This window comes from Phocoena sinus, chromosome 13 (genome assembly GCF_008692025.1).
Source record: "Phocoena sinus isolate mPhoSin1 chromosome 13, mPhoSin1.pri, whole genome shotgun sequence".
Classification (NCBI taxonomy): domain Eukaryota; kingdom Metazoa; phylum Chordata; class Mammalia; order Artiodactyla; family Phocoenidae; genus Phocoena; species Phocoena sinus.
Window position 1 is genome coordinate 2,136,390 of NC_045775.1, and position 20,305 is coordinate 2,156,694.

The window sequence follows — 20,305 nt, forward strand, 5'->3', positions numbered from 1 at the left end:
GCATCGGCAGGCAGACTCTCAACCACTGCGCCACCAGGGAAGCCCTGTTGGAAGATTTTTAATCACAGTTTCAATTTCATTACTTGTGATTGGTCTGTTCATATTTTCTATTTCTTCCTGGTTCAGTTTTGGAAGGTTATACCTTTCTAGGAATTTGTCCATTTCTTCCAGGTTGTCCATTTTACTGGCATAGAGTTGCCTGTAGTAGTCTCTTAGGATGCTTTGTATTTCTGCAGTGTCCATTGTAACTTCTCCTTTTTTGTTTCTAATTTTATTGATTTGAGTCCTCTCCCTCTTTTTTTGATGAGTCTGACTAAAGTTCTATCAATTTTGTTTATCTCCCCAAAGAATAAGCTTTTAGTTTTATTGGTCTTTGCTATTGTTTCCTTTGTTTCTATTTCACTTATTTCTGCTCTGATCTTTATGATTTTTTTCCTTCTACTAACTTTGGGTTTTGTTTTTTCTTCTTTCTCTCGTTCCTTTAGGTGTAAAGTTAGATTGTTTATTTGAGATCTTTCTTGTTTCTTGAGGTAGGCTTGTATACCTATAAACTTCCCTCTTAGAACTGCTTTGCTGCATCCCATAGGTTTTGGATCATCGTGTTTTCATTGTCATTTGTCTCTAGGTATTTTTTGATTTCCTCTTTGATTTCTTCAGTGATCTCTTGGTTATTTAGTAACGTATTGTTTAGCCTCCATGTGTTTGTGTTTTTTACATTAAAAACACCTATTAAATGTACACATGCAACATTCTCTCAGGTTCCAAGTTTTAAAAGTTCAGCACATGCCATGAGGGTTATGAATAAGAATCTAGGAAGCCTGTATCCTAAATCTGTTAGTAGATAAGTCAATCAACTGGTCTTCAGGTTGGTAAGTAGCTTGCAGTCCGGGAAGATCTAGAATTTCGTATAGAAATGTCTATGAGAATTAGACCCATTGTACAAATAACTTTCGGTCAAGGGAGAAAGAGTACATCCTTGGTCTTTCTCTCATAACCATACGTAAGGGATAGTTTGGTCTGTTTAGAGTGACAGCCCAGTGGCAGTTATTTGAAATATATATCTGAGTAATAGGTTTAGACTAATGAGTCTTAGGTGAAACCTAGTTTAATATTGGCATATCTAGAGAAAGCTTTAGGTTCTTTAATATATGTTAATTGGATTTACAAGAAGTTGTTAGTTTTTAAGAAAGTTTTGCTACACAATTGTTTCTTGAGATACTAAAAAAATGCTTGAAGTGACGAAGATGCTCCACCTGCTCCTTCGGAAAAAGGAGGAACAACCTGCAATATGGGCACTTGACTCTATTCCTCATCAGCTGTAAACAGTCCACTGGACAGAGGCCGCCTCGACCTCTGCTCACAGCGACCTCTGGACAGAGGCACCCTGGGTTGGTGTCCTGGGGCCCCTCAATTCTCCCTCATGCCCTTGTCCAGATGCTCACTCAGTAGCATTCTTGGGGGTAGGGAGAAAGAACAAAATACCTTTTTAACATTTGGGTTTGCAGCTGGATTTCCTAATATAGTCATTTTTCATTGCTTGCTTCACCTACTTGCACCACTTTAAGGCTTTCCTGACCTTCCTGGTCAGCAGGCATGTTTTAGGTGTAATGTGCCTATTCTTCCCACAGCCAAGGTTTTCCCCTGCAGGAAAACGAATGCAGCCTGAGGCTAGGAGGGAAGAAAGGCATCATTATGTTGCATCTGTGACTGATGCCAGCAGTTGAGCAGGGCCCTGAGTGTGCAGGAAAATGGCTGTCATTAAGCCTCTGCACATGCTGTGCCTTTCAGAGTGGACACGGAGTTAACATCATGCCTGGATGAACAATGTAGTACAATTACGTCTAATACTGGTGTAGCAAGCGGGGATGACCTCATCTCCCTTGGTCACCCTTTGGCTATTCCCATTTGCAAAGGGCTTACAAGACAATGGACTGAGGTACGTGTTAGAAGTCGATATATTGACAGTGATGCCAATTTAACAACCAACTGTAAGGCAGATGTGGGCTATTTATGCTCCATTAGCTAACGAAGGTTTTGCTGTATTTCAGTATGGCAAGGACTCTGTGTTCATAACGTCACCTCTCCTGAATAAACAACTTAGAACTATTTCAGTTAGGCAGAGGTCTAAGCAAAATTTGACTCCAATGCCTCCAATCTATACTTTTTCTATATTTCTCTTCTCCTGTTGTAAAACCTCTCCTTTCTAGGTATGGAGTGACCTTCCTCTGACCTCTGGAAGGTCAAATCTTCCTAAAGAAGGGGTGCTTTGCTGTTCCCCTGAACAGACTCCACTCTCCCAATCACTGCCCAAATGTTCTCTTATACCTCTTTTACCATGTCCCTGCTCTTCTGCTAAACTAAGCCTGGGGGTACGTTCTCTGTTTGCAGGTAGTATTTTCATTCTTACAGGAACTGTATTGACTTGAAGGTTCCCCATGAAACCTACTTAAAAAGGTATCTTTTACTGTTATGAACATTAAAAGGATAATAAGGGGATATTATGAACAATTCTACTCGCATAAATTCAACAATTTAAATGAAATGAACCAATTCCTCTAAAAGCACAAACCGCCAAATCTCATCCAATATGAAAGAGAGAATTCGAATAACCTTGTAACTATTAGGAAATTGAATTCATAATAGTAAAAAACCCTGGAAAAAGAAATCTCCAGGCCCTGATGATTTCATGGCAGAATTCAACCCAATGCTTGAAGAATTAACACTGATTCTACACAATTTTTTTTCTGAAAATAAAAGACAAGGGAGCACTTCCCAAGTTATTTTATGATGCTCGTATTAACCTAATACCAAAACCTGACAAAAACAGTACAAAAAAGAAAACTACAGACCAATGTCCCTTGTGAACATAGACATAAAAAATCCCCATAGGGCTACCCTGGTGGCGCAGTGGTTGAGAGTCCGCCTGCCGATGCAGGGGACACGGGTTTGTGCCCCAGTCTGGGAAGATCCCACGTGCCGTGGGGCGGCTGGGCCTGTGAGCCATGGCCGCTGAGCCTGCGCGTCCAGAGCCTGTGCTCTGCAATGGGAGAGGCCACAACAGTGAGAGGCCCACATGCCACAAAAAGAAAAAAAAAAAAAAAATCCTCATAAAAAATGTTAGTAAATGGAACCCAGGAATATGAAAAAGAATTGTATCCTATTTCCAACTGGGGTTTATTCCAGACATTCAAGGTGGGTTCAATATGTGAATAACAATTAATGTAGTCTACAATATTAACAAGCTAAAAAGAGAAACTCACGTGAGTAATCGATGCATAAAATGCATAACCCCACTTATGATAAAAACTCTTAGAAAATAGGGATAGGAGGGAACTTCCTCAATAAATAAAGATAAAGAATATCTATGGAAACCTAAGGTTAACGTCATATACTTACTGATGAAAGACAGAATGCTTTCCCCCAGGGTTGGGGAACAAGGCAAGGATGTCTTCTCTCACCACTCGTCTCATCAAAGTACTGGAAGCCAGAAAGTACTTTACTGAAGGCACTTTTGGAGTGCTGCTTTGGTGGAGTGGCTGACACAGAAGCCAGACTGAAAAGGCATGTAGAGCATTGACATGGAAATGGTTCATCAAGAGGGTTCAGAATGGCTGCCCAGATAAGACTGCAGATGCAGCTATACTTTCTCTCTTGAACAAGTCCCAAGCTGACTCTTAATTTTCCAGTGAGATAGTTAGTTGTCTTTTTTTGAAACATTATTAGAGAAGCATATACAGCTTTAAAAATCTGAGATGAACACAATCTTAGCTTATTTAAAGTTGTTGGAAATCTTAGAGATCACCTAGTGTATTGTTTTCAGCATTTTCCACAGCGCCTGGCCCATGTAGATAATTGCTGTTAAATTTGACAAGTGAGGAAACTGAAGCTCAAGTAGACTAAGTTATCTCCCCTTTGCCAGATAATGTGGCACAAGTAGTTCCCTGCGTCGGAAATGCCCTTCTCCCTGGTGACTACTCTTCCACATTGCAGGTTAATTCCATCTCTTCCAAAGAATTCCATGACTTCTTAAAGCATGAATCCCCTCCTGGCCACCTTTACTCATTTTACTGTTATGTGTTATTACAATTCATCATTATATATTTAGCCATACAATTTATGGGATATTATGTTCACTAACCTGCAATCTCGCGAGGGCAAGGATCCAGTGGGTTTCCCTTATAACTAGTACCTAGGGCAGTATTAGCACGGAACATTCACATTAACAATTACTTGTGAATTGTATTTTTGGCTCCTGTCTAGGGCAGGTAGTGCTTTACACATGAGTTTCAAGTGACAGGACGGTAGGCACTTTTCCAACAAAACATTCTTCTGTTGACTTCTTGGTCCATTCTAAGGCAATTCACCATCTCTCACCACACCTTGACCACATCCGTTTCTCCAGCTCAAGCCCCGACTCTTCCCAATCATCTTTCCCCCGCTCTGGCCCTCCTCCTGGAATCGCGTGTCCTGCATCTGGCCCCCAGGTCTTCACCCCTTGGGGTGGTTCTCCTCCAGCTTCAGGCCGCCCCACCACCACTGTTCGCAGATGTCTCAGAATTGTCGGCCGCACCAAGCAGTCAATACAAGAGCCACGTGTGGCCTGAAAATCACATTTATTCGTAAAGTACTTCGTTTCCAAAGAGCTTTCACAAATGTCATCCTTTGGGTTCTCTACACATAGAACTGGCATCCAAGTCTGTGACTCCTTCCCATTGCTTCAGCAGGGACTTTAGCTTCCTCGTGTTTTTTGTTTTTTAATTTATTTGTTGTATTTATTTATTTTTGGCTGCATTGGGTCTTCATTGCTGCGCATGGGCTTTGTCTAGTGGTGTGCAGGGTTCTCATTGTCGCGGCTTCTCTTGTGTGGAGCACGGGCTCTAGGCACGCGGGCTTCAGTAGTTGTGGCTCCTGGGCTCTAGAGCGCAGGCTCAGTAGTTGTGGCGCACGGGCTTAGCTGCTCCGCGGCATGTGGGATCTTCCCTGACCAGGGCTCAAACCCATGTCCCCTGCATTGGCAGGTGGATGCTTAACCACTGTGCCACCAGGGAAGCCCCTTCCTCGTGTTAAGTTAGCCTTTTTTAAATGTCCTAACCTCAGGGGTAGCCCAGGTTTCTTTTCTCGGGCCCGGGGCTCCAGCCCAGACTCCGGCCCGGCCACCCGGCTACCGCCTCAAACTTCCAGAGAACGCAGAAAAACTCCCGCAAACCGCCCGGAAGAGGAGGCTCTCGCGGGCGAAAAGCGTAGCAAACGCACTGGTCCTCCGGAGCCTCTTCCTGGGACTCTCTAGGCTTCCACCTTTTCTCAGTGGTTCTTCCGGTTGGTTGACTCGCACTATTCCCGCCTCTTCCCCTCTGCCGCCGGGATTTAATGAACTCTCGCGAGATCTAGGCCTCTTCCCAAGCCTACTGGAGTCGGCGGCTGCAGCGAGCGTCGGCCGCTTGGTCAAGGTATGTTGCCGGACGTCGCCGTGCTGGCCCGACGGCTTTGAGGGGCACACGTCTGGGGTCCCCGGGTGGAGATGCGGCCGATTACCCGGCCCGCGGGCCCCGATGGCGTGTGCGGGGGGAGCTGGGGCTGGGGCCGGGGCCGGGCCGCGCGGGCGGGTGGGCGGGCGGGGGTCGCGGGCCGCCCGGCTTGAGCGCTCTGTGCTTCCAGGTGCCGGCCATGTTCAGTTCCAGCGCGAAAATCGTGAAGCCTAACGGTGAGAAGCCGGACGAGTTCGAGTCGGGCATCTCCCAGGTGAGGGGGCGGGCGGAGCGCAGAGGCCGCGACGGGGTCCTGGGTCCGGAGTCCGGGCGCTGAGGGTGCTCCTGCCTCTTCTCCCGCAGGCCCTCCTGGAGCTGGAGATGAACTCGGACCTCAAGGCCCAGCTGCGGGAGCTGAACATCACGGCCGCCAAGGTACAGTGGGGCGCCGGGGCACGTGCTGTTGGCGGGACGCCCCAGCGACTCGGGTGTCGAGCGTGTGGCGGTGTCGGCGCGGCGCGTTACCGCTTCAGCTGGGCCAGACCGGAGGGGCGACGCTGGGGGCCTAAGAGAGAGTGCGCCTCTCTGCTCTCTCTTTCCCAGGAAATTGAGGTTGGTGGCGGTCGGAAAGCTATCATAATCTTCGTTCCTGTTCCTCAGCTGAAGTCTTTCCAGAAGATCCAGGTCCGGCTCGTGCGGGAGCTGGAGAAGAAGTTCAGCGGGAAGCACGTTGTTTTTATCGCGCAGGTAGCTGTGCTGCTGCTGAATGCGCCGTCTTGCGAGTCCCGTTATACGTCGCTCGCGAGTGTGAAGAAGCTGCTCCCGGAGCTTAGGGTGCTCGCACTGGGCTAAAGGGAGGCGGCGCACGGCTGCTGTTAACGCGAAGGCGGCTCTGTGTGTGCAGCGCCGTCGGTGCCCCGGGGGTGCACACAGGTGATCGCGGTGAGACGTGCGCTGGCAGTGAGCCTGAGTTTTCAGCCTGATGGAATTGCCTGTCTGAGGTTCAGCGAGGTTTTCCTGCCTGGTGCGTCAGACGTAGGTTTGGGGAGGAAAAGAGATGCAAAGAAATGGTATGTAGGGAAAGTGGAACACGGTCGAGAGGTTTTGTTTTGTTTTAAAGTTATCTGGCCTTCCTGCAAACAGAAATCTATAGAAATTAAGTGCGCGGCTGATGAGGAATTAACGGAGTGGTATCCTGGCTTAGTACTGAAGTGGGTAGTGGGCCGGATGGGACGTGAAAAGGGGTGTGATCTTCGGGAGATCAGTCATATCATGGAGCAGCCGACATTTTCCAGTTGCATTTTAATGTAAGCCATGGATTCTGAAAGAAATGCCGAGAAATCGGGGAGTGCGTAAGAGGATTTCTCAGTAACTTGTTGGGTCTAGGTTGTTTGGCTTTCTGGAGCTTTGAATTTATTCAGCCACGGAGTCCTTTGGTTTTTAAAGCAGGTTGACCAGTGCTTTGTTTTCTGCCGACTTACTTACGGTCTTTTTTTTTTGTTGTTGCGTGATAATTTTTACCTTACAGAGGAGAATTCTGCCTAAGCCAACTCGAAAAAGCCGTACAAAAAATAAGCAAAAACGTCCCAGGAGGTAAGTTTTAGCAGCATGAAAAACGCACCACTCTTGTCAACAATTCTTGACTGGCGTGTGTTGTTTATAGTCAGAGCTGGAGTAGGCTCCTAAAATTAAATGTTGTTAACGTAGGAAATCCATTCGCACGGGGACTTCTATCACGTGACTTAGCTTTTTCTATAATTATATGTGAAATGTTTTAAAAGTAACTCTGGAGGTAAGAATTACGTATATTCACATAGGTGGTATAATAGGTTACTGTTGTCACAAAAGATGAGATTGTTCCCTCCAGTTCTTTAGGCAAAGGGTGGGAACAGTGGGGAGGAATCTTGAGTTGAGTGCCGTGGGGTAAAGCACACCAGATGTGCAGGTGGGCTGCGCCCTGTCATCCTCACTGTTGACTTTTGCTGTGGATTAAGGCTGAAAGATGAGATTTTTCTGTTGCTCACATCACGGGTTAAAGGTGTCAGTGCAGTTGTAGTTGCTGGTGGACGAGGCTTTGTAAATTTGATCGAACTGCAGGTTATCTGACAGAAACTTAGATATTGCAAGTTGGCTCTTTGGGCTTTCTGGTATTTTGTTGAAGTCTCTGGTTTCATAGACTTGGATTATTGGATCGCTGCAGATCCTGCCCTTGGACCAGTTTGAGAAAAAAATACTCCGGCATCCCTCTAACTGCAGAGAGGCAACCTTGTGAAGTACGTAATTTGTAGTGTTAGCATCCCTGCTTATGGGATGAGGAGACTCCCCATCGTTTGCTCATTACAGCTAAGCATTAGTGATGCTGGAATTTACAGTCAGTCCTTGTTTCTAAAGTTCCTACAAAATAGGAAGTGATGGGTCTCCAGTGTTGTGGGCAGATGTGTTGTACCATATGCTGTGGTGGAGGGGGGAGAGGGAGTAGTGGTGAGGCTGGAAAGGCCGGTTCCAGGTTTTCTGGAACTCCGAGTGTTGGTCAGTACCTTGAGCTTGTTTTTTTTTTTAAGTATAAATTTATTTTATTTATTCTTGGCTGCGTTGGGTCTTTGTTGCTGCGCGTGGGCTTTCTCTAGTTGCGGCGAGCAGGGCTCCTCTTCGTGTTGGTGCGCAGGCTTCTCATTGCGGTGGCTTCTCTTGTTGCAGAGCACAGGCTCTAGGCGCGCGGGCTCAGTAGTTGTGGCTCACGGGCTCTAGAGCGCAGGCTCAGTTGTTGTGGCTCACGGGCTCTAGAGCGCAGGCTCAGTAGTTGTGGCTCACGGGCTCTAGGCACGTGGGCTCAGTAGTTGTGGCTCACGGGCTCAGTAGTCGTGGCTCACGGGCTCTAGAGCGCAGGCTCAGTTGTTGTGGCCCACGGGCTCTAGAGCGCAGGCTCCAGTAGTTGTGGCTCACGGGCTCTAGGCACGTGGGCTCAGTAGTTGTGGCTCACCGGGCTCAGTAGTCGTGGCTCACGGGGCTCTAGAGCGCAGGCTCAGTTGTTGTGGTGCACGGGCTTAATTGCTCCGCAGCATGTGGGATCTTCCCAGACCAGGGCTCGAACCCGTGTCCCCGCATTGGCAGGTGGATTCTTAACCACTGCGCCACCAGGGAAGCCCCTGAGCTTGTTTTAAGTTGGAGTAGCTGGCAGTTGGAGTAGCTGGAGTAGCATAAGAATTTAGCTTTTTTTTTTTATTCTGGACAGTTTGCAAGAAATCAAATACAGGGATAATCAAGAACGTTTAGTTTGTTAATTATGATACTTAAGAAGGGGTTTTATAATCTCAGTTCTGACAACCCCAGTTAGTACTGAGTATAAAGACAGATCCTTTGCTTCGCACCCAACTAAGGCACTGACTCCCAAATCTACAGCCTTAATTATCCTTCATCCCAAACCTGTTTCCACATTTTCTCAGGTAATGACTTCAACCCATTCCTAGTGACCTGCTCTAGACATTGGAGTCTTCATTCTCCTACAGTGAGGACTAGTTGGGAGGCCAGAGTGAATCCACCCCTTTCCAATCTGGTTTCTTGCCTTCAGATTCATTTTCCTTCTCAGTCGTTTATCTCTCTCCTACAACAGATTAAATGCTGAGATACATGTTTTCTTTGGCTTCTCATCTGTAGCAGGGTTTCAGTTATTTTCTTCTGAAGCAGATTAGTTCCTATGCTTTCTGATTATTAAAGTTGCATTGCCACTGCTCCCCCTTAAAAAGTCTTTAGACTGGGTTGGAATTTGAGGCTAGCTTTGATTCCGTCCTAATTTATGTTTTGAAGGAAGTAATTAGCAAGTTTCCATATGTGTGCCTACCTAGTCCTGTAGAGTAAGAAGTGCTTAGTCGGTGGTTAGCAGCCATTATCGATTGGGCCATCTGTCTCATTTGCTTTTGGAGAGGTGATGAAGGCTTTGGAAAGTGGGTCCACCATGGGGCAGTGAGGCCTTTGCAGTTATTTAGGAGGCCCTTCTGTGTGCGTGGGAGCTGCCAGGACAGGAAAATAGAAATGAGTAGAACATAGTGTCTGATCCACTGAGGGGTGAACAAGACCTAGACACGTTCCATAATACAGGGTAGCTGCATAAACATTGAGAATGAGAGCTGTCTTTTCGTTTGCTCATTCCTGATATACAGTGGTACAAAGCTGATACTCTAAAGGTTTGGAATTAATTGAACCTTCTCATCAGGCAGCCAGATGGGTTGTGAACTTGAAATGATACTCAGGAGAGAAGAGCACGGTTCCCTTGGCAGTTCGTGTGATGGGATGGGTTGGAAACCGGGGACCCTCATAGGAGGGGCCACATCCTAGAGCTGGTGATAGAGCAGTGTCTTTTGGGATGGGATGTCACCTCATTCCATCGCAGGGAACAAGGGGGGTTTGGTGCATTTTGGAGGCCAAGGGGAGCCCTCAAAGGGTCTTCAGTAGGTGAAGTGTGTAATGACATCAGTGATTATTTTGACAGCAACGGATGGGATGGTTTTGGAGAGAGGAAAGAGGTTACTGCAGTGATTTAGTCGAGAAATCATACGACTGACAATAAACCTAAAGATAATGTATAAAAATAAAAGTCATCGTCAATCTCCATCCCCTGGGGAAAATCACTCATAAGAGCTGGTGTATGTGTACTTTACAAGATAACATGTTTAAAATACGCTAAGCTTTTGAAATAAAATAATAGGGTGTCAGGAATTCTCTGGCATCCCAGTGGTTAGGCCTGGCTTCAGTTCCTGGTCAGGGAACTAAAATCCCCCAAGATGTGCCGTGTAGCCAAAAAAAATGGGGTGTTTGTTAACCTGTTCTAGTTTGGTAATGGCTCGTGGTGTGATACATTAATGAAAGTAGATTACTTGAAAGCTAGTGTTAATCTGGTTTCAGGAACCTGGAGTTTGCCCATTTATGTTTTTGACTTCAAGAGGTGCCCTTGGGGCTCCCAGGAGGGCAGACCTTGCTAGATTTCTCACTTTTGTCACTGTATTCTATTCTTCAAGCCGCACTCTGACAGCCGTGCACGACGCCATCCTGGAGGACTTGGTTTTCCCAAGTGAGATTGTGGGCAAGAGGATCCGCGTGAAGCTGGATGGCAGCCGACTCATAAAGGTTCATTTGGATAAAGCACAGCAGAACAATGTGGAACACAAGGTAATAGGCCTTGTTTATTATGGAAAGATCCAGAACAGATAAGGGTAGAATGCAGCCTAACCCATCCCTACATGGCACCAGAACCAATCTTTGTGAACTGAGGGCCCACTTCCTCTTGGATTATATGTCAGGCTTTAAATTGGGGTGGTTTTTTTTTTTTGGCTGCGTTGGGTCTATGTCGCTGCGTGTGGGATTTCTCTAGTTGTGGCGAGCGGGGGCTACTCTTCGTTGTGATGCGCAGGCTTCTCATTGCGGTGGCTTCTCTTGTTGCGGAGCACGGGCTCTAGGCTCATGGTCTCAGTAGCTGTGGCTTGCGGGCTCTAGAGCACAGGCTCAGTAATTGTGGCGCACGGGCTTAGCTGCTCCGCGGCATGTGGGATCTTCCCAGACCAGGGCTCGAACCCGTGTCCCCTGCATCGGCAGGCGGATTCTTAACCACTGCGCCACCAGGGAAGTCCTGGGGGATGTTTTAAAAGATGGAATTCTTTACCTTTTAAGTTACTAGAGAAATTGAAGTAAAGTAATTCCATGGTGTGACTTTTAGTAAAGCTGTTTTTATGGGCGGGGTGGTGGTTGTGTTAGAATCTGGGGAGAACTGTCACTTTGCTTCATTCCTGGTAGAGCATTGACCTCTGGGGTCCCCCAGGGTCTGCCGAGTGGCCTAGAGGAGCCAGCCCTCGGGTGCAGTGCTGTGGAGGCCTGTCCCACGACACGAGAGAGGAGCTTGCCCCCAGCTTGGGACTATAGAGGCATGTCTGGTATATTCTTTCTCTGCCTGGTTGCTGAGGAGAAAAACCATACAGGGCACAATTTCACAGTCTTTAGGCTTTAAGACGAATGTGTATTGAAATGTTTTGTGATGCGTTATTTCTTTTCTCGTAGGTTGAAACGTTTTCTGGTGTCTATAAGAAGCTCACGGGCAAAGATGTTAATTTTGAGTTCCCAGAGTTTCAGTTGTAAACAAAAATGACTAAATAAAATATTATTCACAATCTTCTGTTTGGGGTATGTTTTTCAAAAGTAGAGAGCTGTGGGTGCAAAGCTGTGTGCATTGTCAAGTAGCTTCCTACCCAGGCTGGAAGATTTTGAACAGAGAGGGTCCTTGTAGTTTGTGTCCGTGTGTTGGTTTCAGGTGTATGGCACCGTGATTCAGTTATACACATATGTGTTCTTTTTTCAGATTCTTTTCTCTTAGGTTATTATAAAATATCGAGTACGACTTCGTGTGCTCTGCAGTAGGTCCTTGTTGGTTATCCGTCTTCTATGTTAGAGCCAGTTTTTAAATTGCACGGATTGTCTTGGGGAGCATGAGAGGCCAAGGGCTGCCCTAGCCCGGCGTCCGCTGTCTGATTTGCCGCCTTCACACGAGCCGCCCTTGCTGCCCCTCCCCATCCTGCCTTCCGCTGGCCTTGGGCCTGTGCGCTGGTGACCTTGCCACAGCCTGCAGGCCTGTCCCTTCGTGTAGGGGACAGTTGTTGACCTGGAGTCGCAGGATGTGCGGCCTAGTGGGCCAGGAGCCGAGCCGAGGCAGCAAACAGGGCGGAGGCAGGTCAGCTCGCCCTCCTCGGCTGCGCTCACTGGGCCTTGGGAGCGGGGTCCCTGCACTAGCAGCAGCCAGCAGCTCGGGGCCTGGTGGAATGAAGACACCTGGGCCCGCCCTGCCTCCTGAATCAAGCTCCAGGGGTGCCCACCATCGGGGTTTGCAGGAGTCCTCCAGCCGATTCTGAGCGTATCCTCCAGTACTGCGTTCCCTGATGATCTCTGGTGATGTAACGTCATTGGACGTTGTAATATGTGGTATCTCTGAGGGGTGAAGCCAGAACCTACCTCTCGTCACGACGGGGTGCCGTGCGCTCCAGATTCGGGCCCTTGGCTGTCCTGGCTGGGCTCCTGGACCACGTCCGCTCTGTGTCCACCAGCGAGCAGGCTTAGCGGATGGGTGGGGGGGTCCTCACACTTGGGGCAGGGGGCCTGGCCTTGCTCTGGGCTGTCGTGGGCTCTGGAGAAATGAAGCCTTCAGGCGGAAGCAGGCCGCGGTTAATGTCCTCGTGGACAGAGTGGTGAAGAGATACGGCTGCACGGTGCTGTGACCCCGGGGAACATTCCCAGCCAGAGACACATGGGTTTGATCTGGCTCCTGTGTCCAGATTTCTCAGTTATGTCTGAGAAATGTAAATAATAACTGGGAGATGAGCCAGATTCTTGTCCCAATCCCCTGGAAGTGGCCCGTCTCTTTGGAGGTCAGAGTTCCTGAGGGAAAAAAGCCTGTTCCTGGTGGCCATGACTTTCGCGTGTTCCAGGACAAGCCGAGGGGAAGGAGGAAAAAGGGAAGAGGGAGACAGGGAAGCCCAGAGGAGAAGCACCTAGTGATTCTGATGGCTTTTTGGTACTTGTTTGCAAAGCAGGTGTAAACATGGTTTATGATCTAAAAATGGTTCTAATTTGCAATCTACTGGAAATAGGCAAGTTAGTCTAAAATTATCACTTGTTTTGTAACAGAGTAATTCTCAGGTTATTGGCGCTTTTTATAAAAAGTGCTTAACATTTCAGGACTCAGAAGCAGAAGGTAAGTACCACCCGTCTGTCAGCTATGAGACAAGAAAGGGGGCTGGGAGGAGGGAGGGTGGCCTTGGGACCGGCCGTGTGCGATCTGCTGTCCTTGAGGTCTGGTCGGCATGTCCCTGCCTGTGTGAGCACGGGCCAGTGCTCTAATTCTCTGCCCTGTCTCCTGAGCTGTAAAATGGAGTGGTGATGCCTTGCTCGGGGGCTGGTTGTGAGGACTGAGTAGTGATGCTGATCCTAGCCAGGCCCCAGGGAGCTGAGCCTTCACCCCACGTGCATCAAACAGCCCAGCGACTGCGTCTCAGTGGCGTGGGTGTGCAGGCGCAGCCGCCGTCCCAGTCCTCCTGTCGGGGGTGTCCCAGTGGCCTTGGGCATCTTTGGGATCTGGCCACGGATTCTCACTTCTGCACTCTTGGCATTTGGGGCTTAGTTATTCTTTGTGGTGGAAACTCCCTGGGCGTTGTCGGATGTTTAGCAGCGTCCTGGAAGCCAGTGCCCCTCGCCCCCTCCACGGTGTGACTACTGAGACTGTCCTCAGAAACATTGCCAGATGTCCCCTGGTGGGGAGTTGGGGCAAGGCTGAAGCTGGGCTAGGGTTGCATTATTTTGGATTTAAGTTGGTTGAGTGGTTCACAGTGATTTCACACGTACAAAGAGCTCATCAGTTACAGCCTGGACCAATGGTGTGGTCAGTTCAAAAACTCAGATTATTCTCTGCACAAAACAAACTCAAAATGCCTGAGATCAAACACCTCATATGAAAGAAATGAGTTTCTTCCAAATATCACTACCAACCTAAAGAAGTACATGACATACCAATAATGGCTTAGGAAGTTGAAATAAATGTTTTAAAAGCTACCAATAATAAATGCAGATAACCATGCTAGGGAAAATACTGAGTTACTGTCTATTCTTTCAGTAGAAAAGCATTGTCATGGCAGGAGGCGAGGACAGAATATGCAGCCTGATAATATAGAGCAAAAGAAAGGTAGTGTCAGGCAGCTTTTTTTTTTTTTTTTTGCGGTACGCAGGCCTCTCACTGCTGTGGCCTCTCCCGTTGCGGAGCACAGGCTCCGGACACGCAGGCTTAGCGGCCATGACTCACGGGCCCAGCCACTCCGCGGCCTGTGGGATCTTCCCAGACTGGGGCACGAACCCGTGTCCCCTGCATCGGCAGGCGGACTCCCAACCACTGCGCCACCAGGGAAGCCCCAGGCAGCTTTTTTTAAGTGCAAGTTTTAATTTTGAGACAATTGTAGCTTCACATGCAGCTGTAAGAAGTAAACCAGAGGAGTCCGTGTACCCTGTCTCCCCAGTGGTAACAGGTCCTGCGGGAGCAGGGCCCACATCACGGGTCATGGACATCCCTCTGTCCCTCTCTTACACCACGCCCACCTCCTCAGGCCCTGGCCACCACTGGTCCGTTCATTTTGTAGTTTCATCATTTCAATACCATTCTATAAACGGAAGCAGGCAGTGCAGAACCTTTGTAGGACTGGCTCTTTTCATTAAGAATTCTCTGGAGACCCTCCCAGTTGGTGCTGTGTCTGTAGTTGGTTCCTTTACCGCCGAGCGGTGCTCCCTGGTATTGAGGACCAGAGTTTCTTTAACCAGCCGCCCATTGAAGGACGTCTGAGTTGTTCTCAGTTTGGGGCTGTTAGGGATTCAGCTGCTGTAAACTGCCGTGGATGTTCAGGTTTTCATGTGAAGGTAAGTCTTGGCTCCTGCGGTAAACGCCCAGGAGTGCAATCGCCGGGTTGTAGGGTAGTTGCATGTTCAGTGTCTTAAGAAAGTGGCAAGCTGTTCCCAGAGCGGCTGCACCGTTACATCCCCCCCAGCTTGTCATCCTCAACAGCATTTGGGGTCCTCGCTCCTTTCAGTGGCAGCAATTGTGACGGGTGTGCGGTGTGCCTCACTGTGGGTGTGAGGGGCGTTTCCCTGGTGGCCAGTGATGTTGGACATCATGTGCTTCTTTGCCATCCGCACAGACTCTTGGTTGTAATAGCTTTTCATGTTGTGGCCCATCTTTTAACTGGATTGTTTGTTATTTTCCTGTTGAGTTTTGAGAGTACTTTATAATCTAGATAAAAGACCTTTGGTAGATACATAGTTTGTGAAAATTTTTTCCCTTCCTGTAGCATGTTTTTGCATTTTAATAGGGTTTTCATTTTGATGAAGTACAATTTATCAATTTTTGCTTCTGGGGATTGTACTTTTGGTGTTTTATGTCTAAGAGCTATTTGCGTATCCCTAGATCCTGAAGATTTTTCTCCTGTTTTTTCTAAAAGTTTTATAATTTTACACTTAAGTTCGTGATCTATTTTGAGTTAATATTTGTATAAGGGTCACCTGTTGCCTCTGGATGTTGAGCTGCTCCAGCACCATTTATTAAAAAGACCATCCTCGGGCTTCCCTGGTGGTGCAGTGGTTGAGAGTCCACCTGCCGATGCAGGGTGTCCACAGCAGTGAGAGGCCTGCGTACTGCAAAAAAAAAAAGACCATCCTCCTTCCACTGAGTTGCTTTTGCTCCTTTGTCAAAAATTGGGTCTAGGGAATTCCCTGGCGGTCCAGTGGTTAGGACCCGGTGCTTTCACTGCGTGGCCCAGGATCAATCCCTGGTCGGGGAACTAAAATCCCGCAAGCCACGCTGAGTGCCGCCCCCCCCCGCCCCCCCCCCCCCCCCCCCCCCCCCCCCCCCCCCCCCCCCCCCCCCCCCCCCCCCCCACCCCTGCCGCGCTGAAAAAAATCATTTGGGATGTAGGCCAGTTAGCACATGAAAAGATGCACTGGTCAGGAGGGAAATGAAAGTCAAAACTATAAAGAGAGTGACCTCACACCTTTTGGGATGGCTGCTATCAAAACAAAACCCAGAAAATAGCAAGTGCTGGTGAGGCTGTGGAGAAATTGGAACCCTTGTTGGTGGGAATGTAAAATGGTGTAGCCACTTTGGAAAACAGTATGGCAGTTCCTCAAAAAAGTAAAAATAGAACTACCATACGGTCCAGCAACTTCACTTCTGGGTATAACCAAAAGAATTAAAAGCAAGGTCTGGAAGAGATATTTGTACACCCATGTTCATAGCATTATTCACAGGAGCTAAAATGTAAAAGCAACCCCAGTGTCCACCAGTGGATAAATAGATAAGCAAAACATGGTCTATACATACAGTGGGACATTACTCAGCCTTAAAAAGCAGGGGAGGGACTTCCTTGGTGGTCCAGTGGGTAAGAGTCCATGCTCCCAGTGTAGGGGGCCCGGGTGTGATCCCTGGTTGGGGAACTAGATCCTGCACGTGTGCTGCAACTAAAGATCCCGTGTGCTGCAACTAAGACCTGATGCAGCCAAAGTAAATAAATAAATATATATAAAAAAATTGGACTTCCCTGGTGGCGCAGTGGTTAAGAATCCACCTGCCAATGCAGGGGACACGGGTTTGATCCCTGGTCCGGGAAGATCCCACAAGTCGCGGAGCGACTAAGCCCGCCTGCCGCAACTACTGAATCCTGCGCACCTAGAGCCCGTGCTCTGCAACAAGAGAAGCCACCGCAGTGAGAAGCCTGCGCACCGCAACGAAGAGTAGCCCCCGCTCGCTGCCAGCTGGAGAAAGCCCACACACAGCAATGAGGACCCAATGCAGCCAAAAATAAAATTAAAACAAAGCAAAATAAAAGAAAAAAGGAAGGGGATTCTGACAACTGCTATCATGTGGATGAACCTTGAGGACATTAGGTTAAGTGAAATAAGCCAGTTACACAAATACTCTGTGATTCCACTTACCTGAGATGCTTAGAATAGTCAGTTCATAGAAATGAAAAGTCGAATGGTGGTGGCCAGGGGCTGAGATGGGGGGACAGTGGGGAGTTACGTTTAATGGGGGCAGAGGTTCAGGTTTACAAGGTGGAAAGAAAAATAGAGCTGGACGGTAGTGATGGTTGCGTGACGTTATGAGTGCATTTAATACCACTGAACTCTGCAGTTAAAACGATTGAGAGGATGAAGTTTATGTTATGTGCATTTTATTTAAAAAAACTTAACAAAATCAGTTGGGTACGTTTGTGTGGGTTCTCTGTTCTGTTCCATTGTATAATAAGTCTTGAAACTGGGTAGACTGATGCCTCTTTATTCTTTTTCAAAATTATTTTAGCTATCCTGGTTCCTTTGTCTTTCATATACATTTTAGAATAGTATTGTCTGTATCTGTAAAAACTCTTGCTGAGATTTCAATAAGAATTGTGTTAAGCTTGTAGATCGGTTTCGGGGGAAATGATATCCTATGCGGAGGCTTCTGGTCATGAACACGACATGTCTCTCCGTTTGTTTAGATCGTCTGTGATTTTCTCACCAGCATGTTGTGTTTCAGCATGTAGGTCCTATACATGTTTTGTTAGATTTATACCTACAAATTTCATTTTATTGAGCAATTGTAAATTGTATTGCTTTTAATTTCAGTGTCCATACGTTCACTGCTAGCTTATAGAAATACAACTGATTTTTGTATGTTTATCTTGTATTCTGAGACCTTGCTGAACTCACTTAATAGTTCTAGAAGTTTTTTGTAGACTCCTTGGTATTTTCTTGGCAGACAGTCGTGTCATCTGCAACAAGGGACTGTTTTACTTTTCCCTTTCTGATCCCTGTGGCTTTTGTTTCCTTTCCATGCCTTCTGCATGGGCTGGAACTTCCAGCATGATGCTAAATAAGAAGTAAGATGGCTGTCCTGATTTTCCTGATCTCAGGAGGGGACACTCAGCCTTCACCTGAGGGTGATGTTAGCGTTGGTTTTTAAAAATAGATGCTCTGTGATGAAATAGGAAGACATTTTTCCAAAGGACATGCAAATGGCCGACAGACACATGAAGCGATGTTCAACATCGCTAATCATCAGGGAAATGCACATCAAAACCGCAAGCTATCACCTCACACCTGCCAGAATGCCAGGCATCAAGAAGATGAAAGGTAATGAGTGTTGCCGAGAGTGTGGAGAAAACACTGTTGGTGGGAACATACATTGGTGCAGCCACTATGGAAAACAGCATGGAGGCTCCTCAAAACAGTAAAAATGGAATTACCATAAGGTTGTGCAATTCCACGTCTGGGTATTTATGCAGAGGTAATGAAAACATTATCGAAGGGATGTCTGCCCTCCCAGGTTTATTGGAGCGTTACTCACAATAGCCAAGGTACAGAAACCTAAGTGCCTGTCAAAGGATGAATGATAAAAGTGTGAGATAAATACATATATACACACACAATCGAATATTATTCAGCCATGAGAGGGAGAAATGTCTTTCCATTTGTGATGGCGTGGTTGGCCCTTGAGGTCATTATGCTAAGTGAGATAATCCAGACAGAGAAAGACAAATATTGTATGATATAACTTACATGTGGGTCAGAGGAAGCCAAACTCGTAGAAACGGGGGAGTGTTGGTTGCCAGGGTTAGGGTTGGGGAATAGGAGAGATGTTTCAGGGTACAAATGTGCAACTAATAGATAAATAAGTCCTGGAGATCTGAGGCACAGTATAGTAAGTATAGACAACAGTACTTTACTTAAATCATCAAAACTCCTGAGAGACTAGATCTTAATTATTCCCACCACAAAAGAAGCAATGACAACTATATGGTGTAATGGAGTGCTAAATAATTTTACAATTGTAGGCAGCCATATTACCAGGCACAGGTGTATCAGATCAACACGTTATATACCTTGGACTTGCACATTGTATGTCAAATATATTTCGGTAAAAAAATATATCTTTTATCCAAAAAAATGGATGCTCTTTGTCAAGGTGAGGAAGTTCCCTGTCTATTCTTATTTTTCTGAGAGTTTTTATCATGAAAGGGTGTTGGATTTTGTCAAATGCTTTTACTGCCTCGATTGATATGATCATGTGATTTTCCTCTGTTGGCTTGTTAGTATGGTGGATTACTCTGGTTGACTTTTTTTATATACTCCTTGTTCTGTTTAATTCTTTATCATTCCATCGTGAACATTTCTCCAGGTCATTAAAATTCTTCAAACACTGCATTCTTTTTTTTGTTTTTTACACATCTTTATTGGAGTATAATTGCTTTACAATGGTGTGTTAGTTTCTGCTTTATAACAAAGTGAATCAATTATACATACACATATGTTCCCATACCTCTTGCGTCTCCAAACACTGCATTCTTTTTTTTTTTTTTTTTTGCGGTACGCAGGCCTCTCACTGTTGTGGCCTCTCCCGTTGCGGAGCACAGGCTCCGGACGTGCAGGCTCAGTGGCCATGGCTCACGGACCCAGCAGCTCCGTGGCATGTGAGATCTTCTCGGACCGGGGCACAAACCTGTGTCCCCTGCATCGGCAGGCGGACTCTCAACCACTGCGCCACCAGGGAAGCCCCCAAACACCGCATTCTTAATGACTGGTTGATTTTTGAATATTGACCCAGCCTTGCATCCCCAAAGTACCCCCACTTGTTTATAAATAGTTTGCAAATCCTTTTATATATTGCTCAATCCTCTTTCCTGATATTTTGTTAAAGATTTTTGCATCTATATCCTTGCGGGTTATTGGTCTGTAGTTCTCTTCTTTGGTATTGTCTTTGTCTGGTTTCGGTGTCAGGGTAACACTAACTTCATAAAATGAATTGGTAAGTGTTCCCTCTTCTGTTTTCTGGAAGAAGTGTGTAGAATTGGTGTTAATTTTTCTTTAAACGTTTGGTAGAATCCTCCTGTGAAACCATCTGGCCTAGAGGTTTCCTTTTAGGGAGTTTTAAAATTACAAGTGCAATCCCCTTAATTGCTATAGGGCTGTTAAATTCTCTGTTTCATATTGGGTCCACTGTGGTAGTTTGTGTTTTCCAGGAAGTGGTCTGTTTTCATCTAAGTTGTCAAATTTTCTTATGCTATCAGGTGGTTTTAATAAAGAATCCATTCTTTTTCATGGATTTTGTGGTGTGTGTGGAATCTGTCAGTTCTAAAATTTGTAATTTGTTATGACTTCTCTTGTCAGTCTTAATATTCACTTTTGGACCTCACTTTTTTTTTTTTTTTTTGGACCTCACTTTTTTTTTTTTTTTTTGGACCTCACTTTTTATGATCATAATTTGATATGTCTTTTTCTTAAAGGACCCCCAT

The 20,305-nt window shown here is 46.6% G+C and overlaps 1 protein-coding gene across 1 annotated transcript; it reads left to right on the forward strand.

Moving 5' to 3' along the window:
- The first annotated feature begins 5,325 nt into the window (after positions 1–5,325).
- RPS7 (ribosomal protein S7) lies at positions 5,326–11,625 on the forward strand. The gene is made up of 7 exons (XM_032653202.1): positions 5,326–5,447; positions 5,656–5,739; positions 5,829–5,900; positions 6,069–6,212; positions 6,994–7,058; positions 10,478–10,628; positions 11,511–11,625. Exons 2-7 carry the CDS (start codon positions 5,665–5,667, stop codon positions 11,586–11,588), a joined length of 585 nt encoding a protein of 194 aa, XP_032509093.1. The 5' UTR covers positions 5,326–5,447; positions 5,656–5,664; the 3' UTR covers positions 11,589–11,625.
- Positions 11,626–20,305: the final 8,680 nt, after the last annotated feature.